Below are 16,044 nucleotides of genomic sequence, written 5' to 3' on the forward strand. Positions count from 1 at the left end.
TCCTCGGATGAGGATTAACAAAAACAAACAAAAAATAAATAAAGGAGATTAAATGTTTTTTAAAAAAAAGAAAATGAAACTAAATTGTAGATAATAAATTATTGATATAGCTTATGCAAGGATGAAGACAAATGCCTACCACACATGAGAAAACTGCTTTGACTACATCTAAAGACTCAAATATAGTTGTCTGTGTTAAATTAAAATGTTTTTGGTGTGCATGTTTTTTATTTCCGTTCGCACTTCACCTTTTAAAATAACCATTAAATACGGATTCTAATTACTCTAGTACAAAGTCTTCTGCTGTACCAGGAAGGTCTCCCTCCATATGATTCCTAGAGACTCAATTCAAAGGCGACCACAGCTCTGAGATTCCTGTGCGTCCTTCCAGAAATTCCCTTGGTTTATGACATCATTGTTTAAAGCATGTGTTCCCCTTTACAAAAAGGAGGAGAGGGAGAGGACAGTCGGGGGCTGGTCTCCCAGGGAGAGGAGGTGACAGTCTCACTGCCGAGCTCCGGGCTGCCCTTACCTTGCCACCGTAGACCACGGTGCCTCCTTCTTTCTTGGCTGCCTCCACGGCCCCAAGGAACATGGTCACTGCCTGCTTGGTGTGGAGCGGCCCATAGAGAACGTTAGCTGGAGAGAAAAGGGAATGTCCTTCACTGTCCTTTAAATGGCAGCATTTTATTTTTATAACAGCTTCCCCAGGAACCAATCCCTTCCTGTGTCCTCTCGGGTTAGAACCGTGTCTGCAACCGCTCTCTGCCAAGGGCTAGACAGTAAACATGGAATGCTTCAGATGGCCTATGTGGTGTCTGTCACAACTACTCAGCGTGGCCACTGCAGCTGAAAGCAGCCACAGAAGATAGGGAGGCGAGTAGGGTGGCCGTGTCCTGACACACTTTCTTTACAGAAACAATGGAAAAGTGTATCCACCCCTGGTTTAGATCAACCAGCGAGCCCCTGGTTCGTTCATTGCAGGGTGACCACTCTCTAAGAACTTCACAGGCTCAGCAGCTGGTGTGCAATTCACAGGGGAGAGCCTCATGCCGCCCATGGACGGCTGCCCGAAAGCAGAGCGTTACAGGCGAGCCCAGGAGAGAGGAAGAAGGCAAGCAGGTAGGCTCGGGAGGAGGTGGTCTTGTATCAGGAAGCCAGTTGCGGGAAGATCTGGGTGATGAGCTTTTTGGCAGAGAGAACAGCAGGGCAGCCTGGGGCCCCAGCACTGAGAGGAGGCTGGAACAGCTGGAGCTCAGGGAGCCCAGGGGCAGAGGTCAGGAGGTAGGAGCGTGGGGGCAGAAGTCTGTGGGCAGAGGTCAGGAAGTAGGAGGGCAGGGGTAGAGATCAGGAGGTAACGAGGGAAGGCGGCATAGGTCAAATCACACAGATGATAAGCCTGCTAAAGAAGGAGCAGGGAAAAAATCTGGGTTTTAGTCAAAGAGCAAAGAAAAGTCAATGGAATATGTAAAGTAAGAGTGAATCATCTAATCTAAGTACATTTTAAAAAATCACTCTAGTCACTGTGGAAGGCAGAGTAAGAGAGGGAGTATGTCTGGTGACTCCTGCAGCCTTCCATGAGGGGGCGGTGGTGGCTTAGACGAGGGGAACAGGGTGAAGAGAGAAAAGCTCATCACAGTCATCCCAGCTGAACACCATGCCGGGGGCACCCCCCCACACACATCAAGCACTCCAGATCTGGACCTAGAAGCAAGACGTGTCACCCTCAATGCCCTACAGCCTGCCCTGTCTGCCCCCAGTCCTCTCAGGAAAGGGGTCGGGAAGGGTTCAGAAACACCGTCACACCATCGTAAAGGAACTCCTCTGAAACAAACCAGATACTCACAGTCCCACGGGTTCCCAACCCGGATCTGTGCGTAGGCCTTTTTAAGTCTGTTTACAACTTCATCGTGGACGCTCTCGTGCAAAAACTAAGTGAAAAAAGAAACACGCAAGGGAATCGTCAAATAAATGTACCAATTTGTTAACAATATACAATTTTTCTTAATAGTGCTAATTTATAGTTCATAATAAATTTTTAAAAATTGTGATCTCTAAAACATGCAAATACAAGTGTGTTTATTTTTGTAATTGTATAATTCCTAATTTTAATTGTTTACTACATGAAGATAATAATTTCCTATAGATGGCTGTTAGAACAAAACCATGAGACAAGTCTTGATCACATCTCTAGGGATCCATTTGATTAAGCTTTACAATCAATCATGCCAGTGTCTATTCTAGAGCACTAAGATAACGTAAGAAGCAGAAAATCTAGTATACCTATCTCCCCACTATGCCTGCGTGAGTCACGGAGAACACACACCACAGCCGACCTCTGCTGCTGTGTAACCAGGTGCTCTTAGCCTCAGGCCAAGCTCTCCGAGTGAGGCCTCACTCAGGTGAGGACATGCCTTTGACTCACTCTGGGGAGGCCATGAGCTCCACGCTATGTTCCCAGTGGTGGAGGTGAACTGTAGTCATCCATTCTCTGAGTTGGTCTCCACATGGCAAATACATTGACATTATGAGTAGTACTTTAGTCTGTAGTACTGCAATAGGTTTTTCTACATATCACTTAACTGTTCAATGGAAATCTTTTTGAGCAATGACTAATAATAGCTTCTAACTTTTTAATACTAAATATAAAGCATGTCCTGGCTGGTGTGACTCAGTGGTTGAGCACTGACCTATGAACCAGGAGTTCACGGATCAATTCTGGTCAGGGCACGTGCCTGGGTTGCGGGCTCAATCCTCAGTAGAGTACGTGCAGGAGGCAGCCAACCAGTGATTCTCTCTCATCATTGATGTTTCTCTCCCTTTTCCTTCCTCTCTGAAATCAATAAAAATATATTTAAATATATTTGCTCTAAGACTCAAAGGAAAATAAAAAATTGGCTGAATAGAGAAATGCTCCTTTTATGGCATTTCATATTAAGGTTACTAGAGGCCCGATGCACAAAATTCATGCGGGGGGGGGGGCAGGTCCCTTCAGCCTGGCCTGCACCCTCTCACAGTCCAGGACCCCTCAGTGGCAGACATCCCCTAGGGATCAGGCCTAAGGCAGCAGTCAGACATCCCTCTAGCATTCCAGGGCTCTCATAGTCCGGGACCCCTAGCTCCTTTACCGCCTGCCTACGGCGGAGGTGGAGGAAGCTCCCACCACCACCACTGCCACCACCACCGCGCTCACCAGCCATGAGCCCCATGGGAGCACACTGACTACCAGGGAGCAGCACCTGCATTGAGCGTCTGCCTCCTGGTGGTCAGTGCGCATCATAGCGACCAGTTGTTCCACTGTTCGGTGGATTTGCTTATTAAGGTTTTATTATTATAGGCTAATCATTTTTAAAGAACTCATTTTCTTCTCAGCATTAATGGAATATAAAGTTTAATAAACTGTAAATGCTTTATAAATATTGTCTCTTAGATCTTTTTTGAGAATTTCAACTGAGTAATGTAAAAACAAGAAAATGTTTTTTGTTGTAAAATACAGGGAAAATGTATATAAAATGTTTTGGGAAAAGAAAAGACTTAATTTTCATATATCTTTTATTTTTGTTAATTTAGACTATATGAGCCTTATGAAGAATTTGTTCAGACTCACTGTGGGTGAGAGTAAAAACCCAAAATCAATTCCTCTGTAATTCAACTGTAAACTGTTTTTTTTTTAATTACAGGAGGAAAACTTAACATTAATAATTTAAAAATGACAAATGTAGCCAAATTTTGAGCCTAACTAAACTTGTCTAGTTGTACACAGTTTTTTCATTACCAAAAGAATCATGAGCCGAAACCGGTTTGGCTCAATGGATAGAGCGTAGGCCTGCGGACTGAAAGGTCCCAGGTTCAATTCCGGTCAAGGGCATGTACCTTGGTTGCGGGCATATCCCCAGTAGGGGGTGTGCAAGAGGCAGCTGATCGATGACTCTCTCTCATCGATGTTTCTATCTCCCTTCTCTCTGTACAAAATCAAAAAAATATATTAAAAAAAAAAAAAATCATGAAAATCAAGGATGTATCTGACACAAAACTTGAAACCCAGCCCAAATCTGAGTGTGGAGATTAACATCCCAAGACCTATTCATGCTGAAGCTAAACATCATCTCCTTATATGCACATAATATTAATGTCTTATTTATGTATTATATTTGTTTATTCATAAAGAGAGCACATACATAGTCATTTGCTTTTCAATAAACCATGTCATACCAAGTCAAACCAAAGACTTGATTTATAAGCCCAAAATTAAAACCTTCAAAATGCTTTTATCAGTAAAAGCCAAGGCTGTCTGTTAGCTAACAATTTTAGAATTTGTCAAATATTAAGCTTGCTTTAGTCTCTAAGTGGCTTTGGACTTTGTCCATATTGTTCTGGGTGTGGGATTGAAAACAGTCTCACCTCCTAGTCCAAGTCCACCCAGTTAGAGAGGGACCGCTGTTAGCCTGGGCTGGGGTAAGGCAGTCCCTGGCTGAGAGGAGACCAGGGCCACACTGTTTGCCACCTAACATGATGGGTAGGAAGCACTTCTACGACACCTGCCTATCAGTGCAATTCGAAGAGCAGGACACCTCCCTTGCCTGTACACACACTCACCAGGCGCCTCGCGGTGGTGCACCTCTGGCCGGCTGTCCCCACGGCGGCAAAGAGAGCTGAAGGGACCACTAAGCTGAGGTCCGCATCCTCAAAAGCTGAGAGAAGCAGAAACATACACCTATCAGTGTTGTGAGGTAGGCAGACAAGGTACTTGCTAAAAAGATTATAGAGAATTGAGAGATTATCCCAGTACAGATGTGCATGGCGGGTCTCACTCCTCTGACCTCTTCACCTTTCGTGTCTCCCAGTTCCTGACATTAAGCCTGCACTGCAGCCTCCTCGAGATCTCCTCTCTAAGACCGCCATCCCATTTGTCAGCTTTCCTCCCCTCCGGTCTCAACCCCGAGGCCCACTTTGATGCCAGCTTCCCTGGGCCCATGGAGAGCGGGGGAAGCTTAGGACCATCACCCTGCAGACTGCCTCTCTAGCATCTACCCCACCCTGCTCCAGGCCAGACCCCGAAATCCTCATGTTGCTCCTGAAGAAGTGTGTCCAAATTTCTGAAACCCCTCGAGCTCTTTACTCCTTCTCCGGATTACCTCACCCCACTTCGTGATCACATGCAGAGAGAGGGCCCTTCCCAGCTTCCTCTGCTCCTCTGAAGGATCCATGTCCTCTGTTCTGTGCATTCATTCCTCCCCTCCTTCACCCTCAGAGAAAACACTAGCCCAGTCTTTACAAAGTTAACCCTCCCCTCTATGTGACTTGTAATTCCTTCCTTCTTACCCCTTAGAGAAACTTAGGGCCACGATTCCCTCTGACATCTTCCATTGTCCCTTTTCCAAACTCCCAGCACCCCCAGACTAGCATGATGGGTAAGAAGGGGGTTTGTGCACCCAAGCAGACCACGGGTTCTTGTCCATTTCCACCACCTTTAGCTGTGTTATTTTACCTTTTTAAGCCTCAATTTCCTCGGCCATAAATGGGATAATGTCTGGGGTACTAATGGGTGGCAGCAAGGAGGTAAGGAAAGAACAGTATTCCGGGGTCTGACTGCCAGTATATGAATGCTGGTTCCACCACCTCCTGACCCGTCACCTGGGCACACCCTCACTTTAAGCCTCAGAGTGTAACCTTCCAATGAGATAAATAACGGTACCTGCCTCGTGGGGTTATTGTGGGGATTAAATGAAGCAACGCATGTGAACCCTTGGAACACAGCACCCAGCAAACACCCAGTGCTCATGGAGTGCTAGCTACATTTTTAAGTGAGCTCACTCTTTAATTATATTAGAACTTCATCTTGAAAAAACCCTTTGCCGTCTGCTTTTAAAATTTCTGACTTACACTTCAAATGTGCAAGCGTTTAAACGTGATGGTGATGGCAATGTACAAATTAGCAAGTGAGCTTTTTATCACAAAACCCATGCTTTTATTGTCTCAACCTACGGATGGTCATTGTATTACCCAGTTACACTGGTAGACTATTTTCTACCAGTAATTGAGAAACAGACTTATGTAATGCCCAACTATCAGGAATTGAGAAACAGACTTACGTAATGCCCAAGTCTACAGGTGAGTGATTAAAATGCCTTAAGGGCTTGTTCCTTCTCAGTTATAAAAGCACCAAATATTCCACGCAAGATAAACTCATGCTTTTGAAATCTAATGGAAGTCACATAGGAGTTACTTTTTGTAGAGACACACGTGGCCAGTTTTCAGGGAGAAGGGAAAACCAGGAACAATGCCACATTGGGAATTCTTGCACACAGGTGCTAAGTCCAGGTTACCTTTTCCAACATGAACACCCTTCCTTCCTAGTTATCTCTGCCTGCAGTGATAACTAAGTAAAATTCCTGAACATGTGAGTCAGGCCTTGGGCACGTACGAAAACAGACCAGACGAGGTCCTACAAGTGCAATGTACTCAGGACAGCTACCGAAGATATTCCGAATGGAAAAGAAAACAAAAACAGGGGCAGCCTTACCGATGATGGCATTATTTCCTCCAAGCTCCAACAAGCTTCTCCCTTTAAAAACATAAACACACAGTAATGCCTATTTTAGTATTTCATGCACACTCACAGATGGCCTCAAATCATAATCTACCCCAGTTACGTTTTAATCTGTTTTCTGGCTTAAAACCTAGCATGAGCCGGGACCGATTTGACTCAATGGATAGAGCGTCAGCTTGGGGACTGAAGGGACCCGGGTTCGATTCCGGTCAAGGGCATGTACCTTGGTTGCGGGCATATCCCCAGTAGGGGGTGTGCAAGAGGCAGCTGATCGATGACTCTCTCTCACCGATGTTTCTAACTCTCTATCTCCCTTCCTCTCTGTACAAAATCAATAAAAATATATTTAAAACACAGCATGAGCATGGAATCAATGAAATAGTTCCTGATTTTAATAATTGTACTGTGTTTATATGACACAATGTACTCATTTCTCAGGAAATATACTGGTAAAGGAACAAAGGTCTTCAACTCTTTTCAAATGGTTCAAAAATAACATGCAACCACAATATACGTGTGTGCATATGTGCGAGTGTGCATGTGTGTGTGTTTATGTATGTATATGTGCTACTGGAGAAAGAGAAAATGGTAACACAAATGGGACAAAATGTAAGCAATTGGTGAATCTGGTTAAGGCTATATAGAAATTACTTGTGTGTCTTACAACTTTTCTCTAAATTTGACGTTATGTCCAAAAAAAACCCAGTTAGCATTAATGGTGCAGCCACTATGGAAAACTATATGGCAATGTCCCAAGAAATTAAAGACAGAATTACCATATGAATGAGCTAGCAATTTAACTGTTGTGTACAGGGCCAAAAGAAGTAAAAGCAGGGACTTAATTAGCAATTTGTACCCCAGTGTTCATAGCAACATTATTCACAACAGCTAAATGGTGGAAGCAACCCAAGTGTCCACTAATGGATGAATGGCTAAAATAAATATACATACATATATATATATATATATATATATATATATATACACACACACACACACACACACACATATATATATAGTATCCAACCTTAAAAAGAATGGAAATTCTATAAAATGGATAAACCTTAAAGATATTATGTTAAATGACTTGAGCCAGTCACAGAAGGACAAATATTGTGTGATTCTGGTTATATGAGCTTCCTAAAAGAGTCAAGTTCACAGAGACAGAAAATAGAATAGTAGCTGCCAAGGGGCCACTGGGAAGACAAAAAAAAAAGTTCTGGAGATGGATATTGATGATGATTACGCAATGTAAATTATACTTAATGCCATAGAACCACACACTTAAAAATGGTTAAAATTGTTAATTTTTATACATCTGATCACAATAAAAAGGTTTAAAAATTATGTGCTCATTATAGAAAATTACTTTTTAAAAAGCAAAATGTATCAAGCAGGCAAAGAACTATGGCCCACAGGTAACCATGAAATCTGTCCTTATACTTTGGTATAGTGCCTTCCAATCTTTCTCCTGTGCACTTACATTTACTATTGAATTAATTTTACTTTATTTTCTGATTAATATCTTATACCTTCTCCTTAAATCATTAGGAACTATAAAAAAAAAAAATCACTGCATAGTATCCATCATGATGAGGCACCAAATTTCATTTAGCTACTTCTCTAGTGATGAATATATGGACTGTTGGATATCTATCTACCTCTCACCTATGTAGGTCAGGGGCATGAACATTAGGGCTACTATACATGTTGCCAGCTTACATTCCAGGCAATTACACAGCAGGCTACGAATGCCATTCTGACCTTACACTCACAGCACAAAGATCTTAAATGTATTTGCCTCAATTTTAGAGCTGTGTTAACTGATGAACAAAAAGATAGACACAGAGACAGTAAAGAAACAAACAGACTGTCAAATTACAGCGGAGAGGGTAGGAAGATATGGGGGAGATAAGAGATCAACCTAAGGACTTGTATGTATGCATATAAGCATAACCAATGGATAAAAAACTCTGGGGAGGGAGGGCATGTACGGGAGTGGGGGGGGGGATTGGTAAGGTATGTACACATATAATACCTTAATTACAAAAATAAGGGGGGGGAAATAAAAAAAATTAAAAATAAAAATTTTAGAACTGGGTCTACCACACCATTTGAACATACGTTTATTTTTCTTTAAATGCACTTTAAAATCAGCTTCTATGCAAATCACTTTTATTTATCTGTGGTGCCGGGAGTGTATGTGACAGCAGGAGAGGTGTCACTTCCACCCTCTAAAACGGTCACGTGTCAGTGAGCGCTGAGGATAAGGGGAGAGGGCCGCTATTACCAAGTCACTGAGTGCCCCGTCAGCCCTGGTCTCTACGGCAGAGCTCTGCCCAAGATGGCAAGAGAAGGGGAGGGAACAGAAGATGCCACACCTCCCATCAGCTCCTCCGGCCTGGCTGCAAGTGCTGTGCCGCAGAAGAGAAGAGACCTACGCTTCCTACATCTTTCCAACTCTGTCTGCTCCCTAAACACACTCCTGCAGCCAGCCCCCTCCATGAAAAGCACCTGCAACTTAAGACAGACAGAATATTTATCCTTTTTTTTACCATAATCCATTAAGAGAGAACATCTAACTACTACTTCAAATAAGAAGGGAACAGGAGCCCAGCTGACATGGCTGAGCATCAACCTATGAACCCGGAGGTCACGGTTTGATTCCCAGTTGGGGCATATACCCAGGCTGTGGGCTAAATATCCAGTAGGAAGTGTGTAGGAGGCTATCAATTGATGATGTCTCTCTCTCATTGATGTTTCTTTCTCTCTATTCTTCTCCCTTCCTGTCTTTAAAAAAAAAAAAAATCAAATAAATAAATAAAAGCAATGCCCCAAAAGCAAAAGGGCTGGATTACCTACCAAGTCTCCCCTTGCTAGAGTATAAATTCACAATAGCCAGAAATGACAGTCAGTATTATCCTTCAAACCTTCTGCTATCAGTCATAAAGTAGAGTGTATAAAGCTATGTTTATATAAATGAGGGAACAGATTTAAATCCTCTATTCCACATTCTCTGTAGGTCCTATATTCCTATTTAAATTGTGAGTCTTCTTTTTTTAATTTTCCAAATAGGCCTGGCAGAACTTAATACATTTGATATTATTTTATTACAGTCATATAGAAAGAAAAATGACACTCTTTTCCTTCCCAATTATGCTATTTACATTTTTGATTGTCTAATATTAACCCACTAATAACTGTACCCTTTTCTTTTACTTGGACATTCAGATAAACATGGCTGGTATCTCCATGGAAAGGGTCAAGAAAAACAAAACAAAAAACTTTCCATTTCGCATCCATACCTCTGAGGGAATTAAAATCATTAGAAAGCCGCCGAGACCGGTTTGGCTCAGTGGATAGAGCGTCGGCCTGTGGACTGAAAGGTCCCAGATTCGATTCCGGTCAAGGGCATGTACCTTGGTTGTAAGCACATCCCCGGTAGGGAGTGTGCAAGAGGCAGCTAATTGATGATTCTCTCTCATCGATGTTTCTAACTCTCTATCCCTCTCTCTTCCTCTCTGTAAAATATCAATAAAATATATATTTTTTTAAATAAATAAAATAAAATCATTAGAAAGCCAACACTTACCAAACCTCTCCTGCACCATCAGGGCCACCTGTTTCCCCACCTGAGTGCTCCCGGTGAAGGACAGCAGGTTCACACGCTCATCCTTGGCCATGGCTGTGCTGCAGAACAGACAGGTCACTCAGAGAAAGCCAGCAATGGCGCCACCTAATGGTACTGGCCGGAAAACCCTGACATGGGCTCTTAGAAAGGCAGTCCAAGTTATAGGAGAGCAAGGGAAGGTCTTTGTGAAAATGAACTAGATTTTCACAAGTGGAACCATGGAAAACAATAGGCTAACCTCTTCTGAGCTCTCTATAAACAGAAATCACTTAGAGGACATTATTAAGAAAGATAGTCCTTTATGTCCCAACTGGGTTACTGACAACATGACCTTAGCATTTCTTCAATAAGCATTCCAGTTATTTTACACAATTAAATGACTAATTCTTCGAGAATTAAAAAGCTAAAGAATGTAGGAACTATCCTAAGTATCCCTCGTGGAAGATGATTTATAAAGGCTATGCTCTGAGTTCCAGCTGCTTCTAAGGAACGTAGACCAGACACTATTGATTTGCTCAGTAAGGAGCGTCAAAGGGCTTGGTGTGGGCCAACCAGGCAGCCACAGTATCAGTCTGATATACAGCACCAACAGCTGATGAATGTAGCCATGTAGGCCTCCCCAGATTCAGCCCAGCAAACACGGGCACGGGTACCCAAGGCCGCTGTTCCGTGATGCACACCTACACACTCATGCAATCACTTGAGCTACTCTAAGGCCAAAGGCAAGGATGCCCAGAAGAACAAATTGGTCAAAGGATATTATACTCACATTATCTAAATGTTTTAAATGACATTTAGATAATTCACTATGCATATATTTCACTTATTAAAAATAAAAGGAGTATTTATTGCTCATTTTTTAGATAGCCCAGAAGTATAGTAGTATGGAGGTAAAATAGAGGGAGACTAACATTTGAACTACACCAATAAGACCCCTATGAAACCTCACCTAGTCCAAGTCTAAGCTGATAACAACAATCTCATCATGCTTCTGAGCAATTATACAGTCAGTTCCAGCTTAAAAAGAGGCTGTGACATTATGCTAAGCGAATAAGCCAGACACAAAGGCCTCATGTTGCATGACTTGATTTTATGAAATGTCTCAAGTAGGCAAATCCATGGAAACAGGAAGTAGTTTAGTGATTGCTAGGTGGGGGGGGGAGGGGGGGATAGGAAGTGACTGCTAATAGTTACAGGGTTTCTTCTGGGGTCCACTCAAACCACCCCCCCTCCCCCATGTTTTGGAATAAGGTAATGGGGATGGTTGTACAACACTGTGAATACACTAAAAAAAAAAAAAACCTGAACAAATTAGAATAAAGAAGCTGTATTCCCAAGGTTCTCCTTTTTGGTTGGCTGAAGAACGCAGACCAATAGACTAGGTTCTTGGTGGGAGTGAGGGGGTGAGGGGATGGGGGGTTTTGGGGGGGGGGGGGTGGCAGCGAGACACCAGACTCCAATTGCCCAGCTCAGCTGTGTAAGCACGCACCTTGATAAATCAAGTGTCAGCAGGCTATGAACTGCTCACCATTACAGCGGCTTGTCATTGTAGGATATAAACACCTTACAATAGTAGTTCTGGGCAATTAAAAGGCAGTATCTTACTCACCCGCCAACAGAGTCTATGCACTGATAAAGGCAGGGCCCATGAGGTCCTTAACAATAATGATTCCAAAAAACCATGCTCACTCCAGCTGCCCTGCATTTAGCTCTTCTAGGACAGATGGTTCTAGTCCATCAACCTGGGGTCCTTCAACAGAAAGATGTTCTGCACACAGCGACCTACCCGATATCCGCTCCACCACAAGTCAAGGAACAAATCGCGCCAGGCAGCTTGTTGTCCTCCAGGACCTTGGCTATTATCCTGGAAAGGAAAAGCAGTTACTGCTAAGGAAGCCATTTCATTCTTAGGGATTTTTAAATACTCCATCCACCTGACTCTCTTCCTCCCCTCACACATCCGGGCCTGGATTTCCCTTCACATAACAGAAATGAGGTTTTCAAACACTTAAGAGTAGAACTCTTTTTTTTTTTTCCTCCCTAAAGGAATATTAAAAAAAATTTAAAACACACACATACTGCCCAGCAAGTATTGCTCAGTGGTTGAGAGTTGACCCCTGCAACAGGAGGTCGCTGGTTCAATCCCAGGTCAGGGCACTTACCCAGGTTTTAGGTTTGATTCCCATTAGGGGGCGTGCAGGAGGCAGCTGGTCAATGTTCTCTCATTTGTTTCTATCTTTCTTTCTTTTTTAAAAAAATATATTTTATTGATTTTTTATAGAGAGGAAGAGAGAGAGAGATAGAGAGCTAGAAATGTCGATGAGAGAGAAACATCGACCAGCTGCCTCTTGCACACCCCCTACTGGGGATGTGCCCGCAACCAATGTACATGCCCTTGACCGGAATCGAACTTGGGACCTTTCAGTCCGCAGGCCGACGCTCTACCACTGAGCCAAACAGGCTTCGGCTGTTTCTATCTTTCTATCCCTCTCCCTTTCTCTCTCTCTAAAAAAGCAATTAAAATATTTTTTTAATCTTCAAAATAAATAAAAGATATAAAGCATTGGTCAAGTAGTTCAAGAAATCATTGTTTTCAATTATTTTCTGCCAACCTATGAGGACATATATGATTCAAGATTGTTAACTGATCACAGGGCATTTTTTGTTGTTTTGGTGTTTTTTGTCTGTTGCTACAAATCCATTAAAATAATGGTAAAGAAATTTTAAAAAGAAATAAAACCTAGCCGAAATCGGTTTGGCTCAGTGGACAGAGCGTCAGCCTGTGGACTGAAAGGTCCCAAGTTCGATTCCGGTCAAGGGCATGTACCTTGGTTGCGGGCACATCCCCATTGCAGGATGTGCAAGAGGCAGCTGATCCATGTTTCTAAATCCCTATCTCTCTCCCTTCCTCTCTGTAAAAAAAATAAATCAATAAAATATATATATTTAAAAACAAATAAAACCTAGAAAGACAAAGACGTGAAAGGGCATCCCCATCAGCAAATGAGAAGGTTTAGCACATCTCCGCAAAGCAGAGCCAGCATCCCCCAAACCTAGAGCAAGTCGTGAGGAGATACAGCTGGGGGAGCTGGACCTGCCCACAAAACCCTGAAGTCCGGGACTACTGCGGGCTGCCTTCACATCAAACCTTTCGTAGCCGGGAAATATCAGCACCTCCAGGTTAAAGCACTGCAAACAGCACAGCTTTTCCTCAGTCTCCCACAACTTGTACTGTAATCGTTAACATAACCACAGCTCCATGCTGATTCAATCTTATTTTGAATTATAAAAATGGCTCGAGTCATTCTGTTTTCTCTGAAACAGGGTTCTTGTTTTGATCTTTCTGAGGAGCATGGGCCTAAAGAGAGCTAAGGTTCTTTCTCATCAATCATGCCAACTTGCTGGCTACTTTCTAACTGGTTTAATTTAAATTTCAAAAAAGGTCCAAATCCTATACCCATTTCCATAAAAGATTCCATTGCTAATGTAAATAAACACTCCAGTTGTCTCCCCAAAAAGATGTCCTTTATAAACAATAATCATATGATTTCACTCATATGTGTGACATAAAACAGAAAGCAACAAAAGAATGAACAAAACAACAAACTTATAGACACAGACAACAGGAGGGTGGGCACCAGAGGGGTGGGGGGAGAAGGGGATAATGAAGAGAATGAAGGGAGGGTCCAATTTATGGTGATGAAGGGAGACTAGATTTTGGGTGGTGAACATACAATGCATTATACAGATGATGTATTAGAGAATTGTGCACTCAAAATGTTATTAACCAATGTCACCTCTATAAACTTAACAAAAAAAAATCTTTACAGTGATTTTCTTTCTTCCAGTTCTAAGTTTTTTATTTTGAAGAAGAAAAAATTGCCTGGGGAATCTCATCATTTTTATGTTTTGTATATCACAATAATAATGTAATATTTCATTCAAATACCCCTACCTTGAAGGATATATTTTGCTCAATATCACACATTCCTTTCAAGTAAATACCTATTGTCTCCTTTTTTATTCTTTTTTTTTAAATTCTCTCTTTTTCAGCTCACTTTTCAATTCCTAAACCAGTATCCTATAAATGATCTCATATTGAAAACACTCTTACATATAGACTCCACCATAAGCTCTCTTCAACAATTCTTAAATCAGAAAATGCAAGCCATGAGCGTGATGCCACTGTACTGATCCTAGTTATTAATAACAGGAAAGGAGTAAAGGGAAGGTCAGATATTATAGGCATATCATTGGGCAGCTTCACCAGGAAGCTGTAGCTTTACACTCCCCACGGAGACGCGAGCTATTCCCTGCAGATGGCTGGGGGAAAGACCGGACAGAGAGGAAATAGACGCATGCCCAGTACAGCTCGGGTAATAAACTGGGAACAATGTTGGAGGGGACTTGACTGTCAGTCACATGTGGGAACAGGTCAATGGCCAGAATGGGCATGCCCACTGCAAGCACACGAAGATTTGAGATATTTAATCCCCTAAACAAAGGCGTTCACGCTCTTGGTTGTTTCCTGCTTCCTGGGGTCTCACGCCTGCTTCCTGGCTTTCTCCCGTGGCCACCAGCCATGTGGACCCCCACACACACTGGACTAACAAACTGTAACTAGCCTGATGCTGACAGGACCCTGCTGCAACAGGGAAGGGACATTCTGGACACTGGCTTTGCTTCTTGTTCTACTGAAACCTCAGTGACATGTCTATCACTGGTCTAAGGGAAATGGGACTTTGGAAACCCCATGATACAATTCCACGCAAATAAAAATCATTCCGTGAAAGTCTCAGAAAATTATTTTTCTCGAGATACCATAAGGACTCCACTCCCAGCACTCAGTGGGGAAAGGGATACCCCAATTGCCCCAAGAACAAAATCAACCAAGCATAAAGGATGCATCATCACTCACATGGAAAGGGGTACTCTCGTATACGATCTCTAACTTCCAGAGTGACAAGTTTATTGACGTTGATTTTATGACACAGTCAGCTGTCAAGTTTTCAAATATGAGTAAATAAGGCCATTTTTAATCAAAAGATAAAATACATTTTAGACAGTGTGAGAAGAATGCCTGGAATAATATTTCTTTCTGCCTTGCTAATAGTCTATTAAACAAAAGCAATAAAGGAATTAGCTGGGTAGAAAACAAAACCACTAACCTGTTGAATAGTTAAAAACTATAGCCCCAAAATTGCAAGAAAATTTCCTCTGTGCTGGATTTGCTTTTCTTTTGCAAGTGACAATAATGTTTATAAGAGTTCTATTTCCAACCCTTAAATCTGTATCAGCCATGTTTCTACTGAGTTAAATGAAAGATCTCTGTAAGCTGCCAAACAACACTAAGTGTTATTACAGTCAAGAGAGGAAGAGGTTAGCCAAATCCCACCTTAAATGTGAGACTTTTACATCACATTAAAATTCAGTGCCTGCCAGTCACCCTTTTGAGATCACTCCACACCCAGGAAGAAGAAAGCCACACATACTCACTTTGTGACAGCGACACTAATGAGGGAAGTTGTTGGAGCTCCTTTCCTTGAGAGGGTTAAAAAAAAAGGCAATTTAATTTGGTGAAAATCATTAATACCTTTTATTATCCAGCAGAAGTCTTTTTAGACAACTGAGCCTCTCATAACTGAAATAGGAATCTGTCCTTTAGCTTGGTGTCTCTGGGACCTCGCAGACCTCAAAACTTTCATAAATATAAAAAGGACAAAAGCAATTTTGAACCTGCTTGCCGCACTGCTCATAGGAACTGTTACATTAATATCTGCCAATCACGGGAGCTGAATGAAGCGGAAATCAACAGGATTTATGTTGGAAGGCTGCTGAGCTGGAAGGCAGAAAGCACAGGTCC

General features: G+C 42.4%; 1 protein-coding gene across 1 annotated transcript in view; it reads right to left on the reverse strand.

Annotated features, from left to right (window-relative positions):
* ALDH7A1 (aldehyde dehydrogenase 7 family member A1) overlaps positions 1–16,044 on the reverse strand; it is a 38,514-nt gene that overhangs the window by 8,430 nt on the left and 14,040 nt on the right. Inside the window, exons 7-13 of the mRNA XM_084881397.1 lie at positions 15,678–15,722; positions 11,968–12,045; positions 10,143–10,240; positions 6,524–6,565; positions 4,597–4,691; positions 1,847–1,931; positions 533–639 (exon numbers count right to left, since the gene is read on the reverse strand). Of these exons, the coding sequence (XP_084737523.1) occupies positions 533–639; positions 1,847–1,931; positions 4,597–4,691; positions 6,524–6,565; positions 10,143–10,240; positions 11,968–12,045; positions 15,678–15,722 (550 nt within the window). The remainder of the gene's footprint in view (positions 1–532; positions 640–1,846; positions 1,932–4,596; positions 4,692–6,523; positions 6,566–10,142; positions 10,241–11,967; positions 12,046–15,677; positions 15,723–16,044) is intronic.

The sequence above is a fragment of the Pipistrellus hanaki genome, assembly GCF_964339955.1.
Source record: "Pipistrellus hanaki genome assembly, chromosome: 4".
Classification (NCBI taxonomy): domain Eukaryota; kingdom Metazoa; phylum Chordata; class Mammalia; order Chiroptera; family Vespertilionidae; genus Pipistrellus; species Pipistrellus hanaki.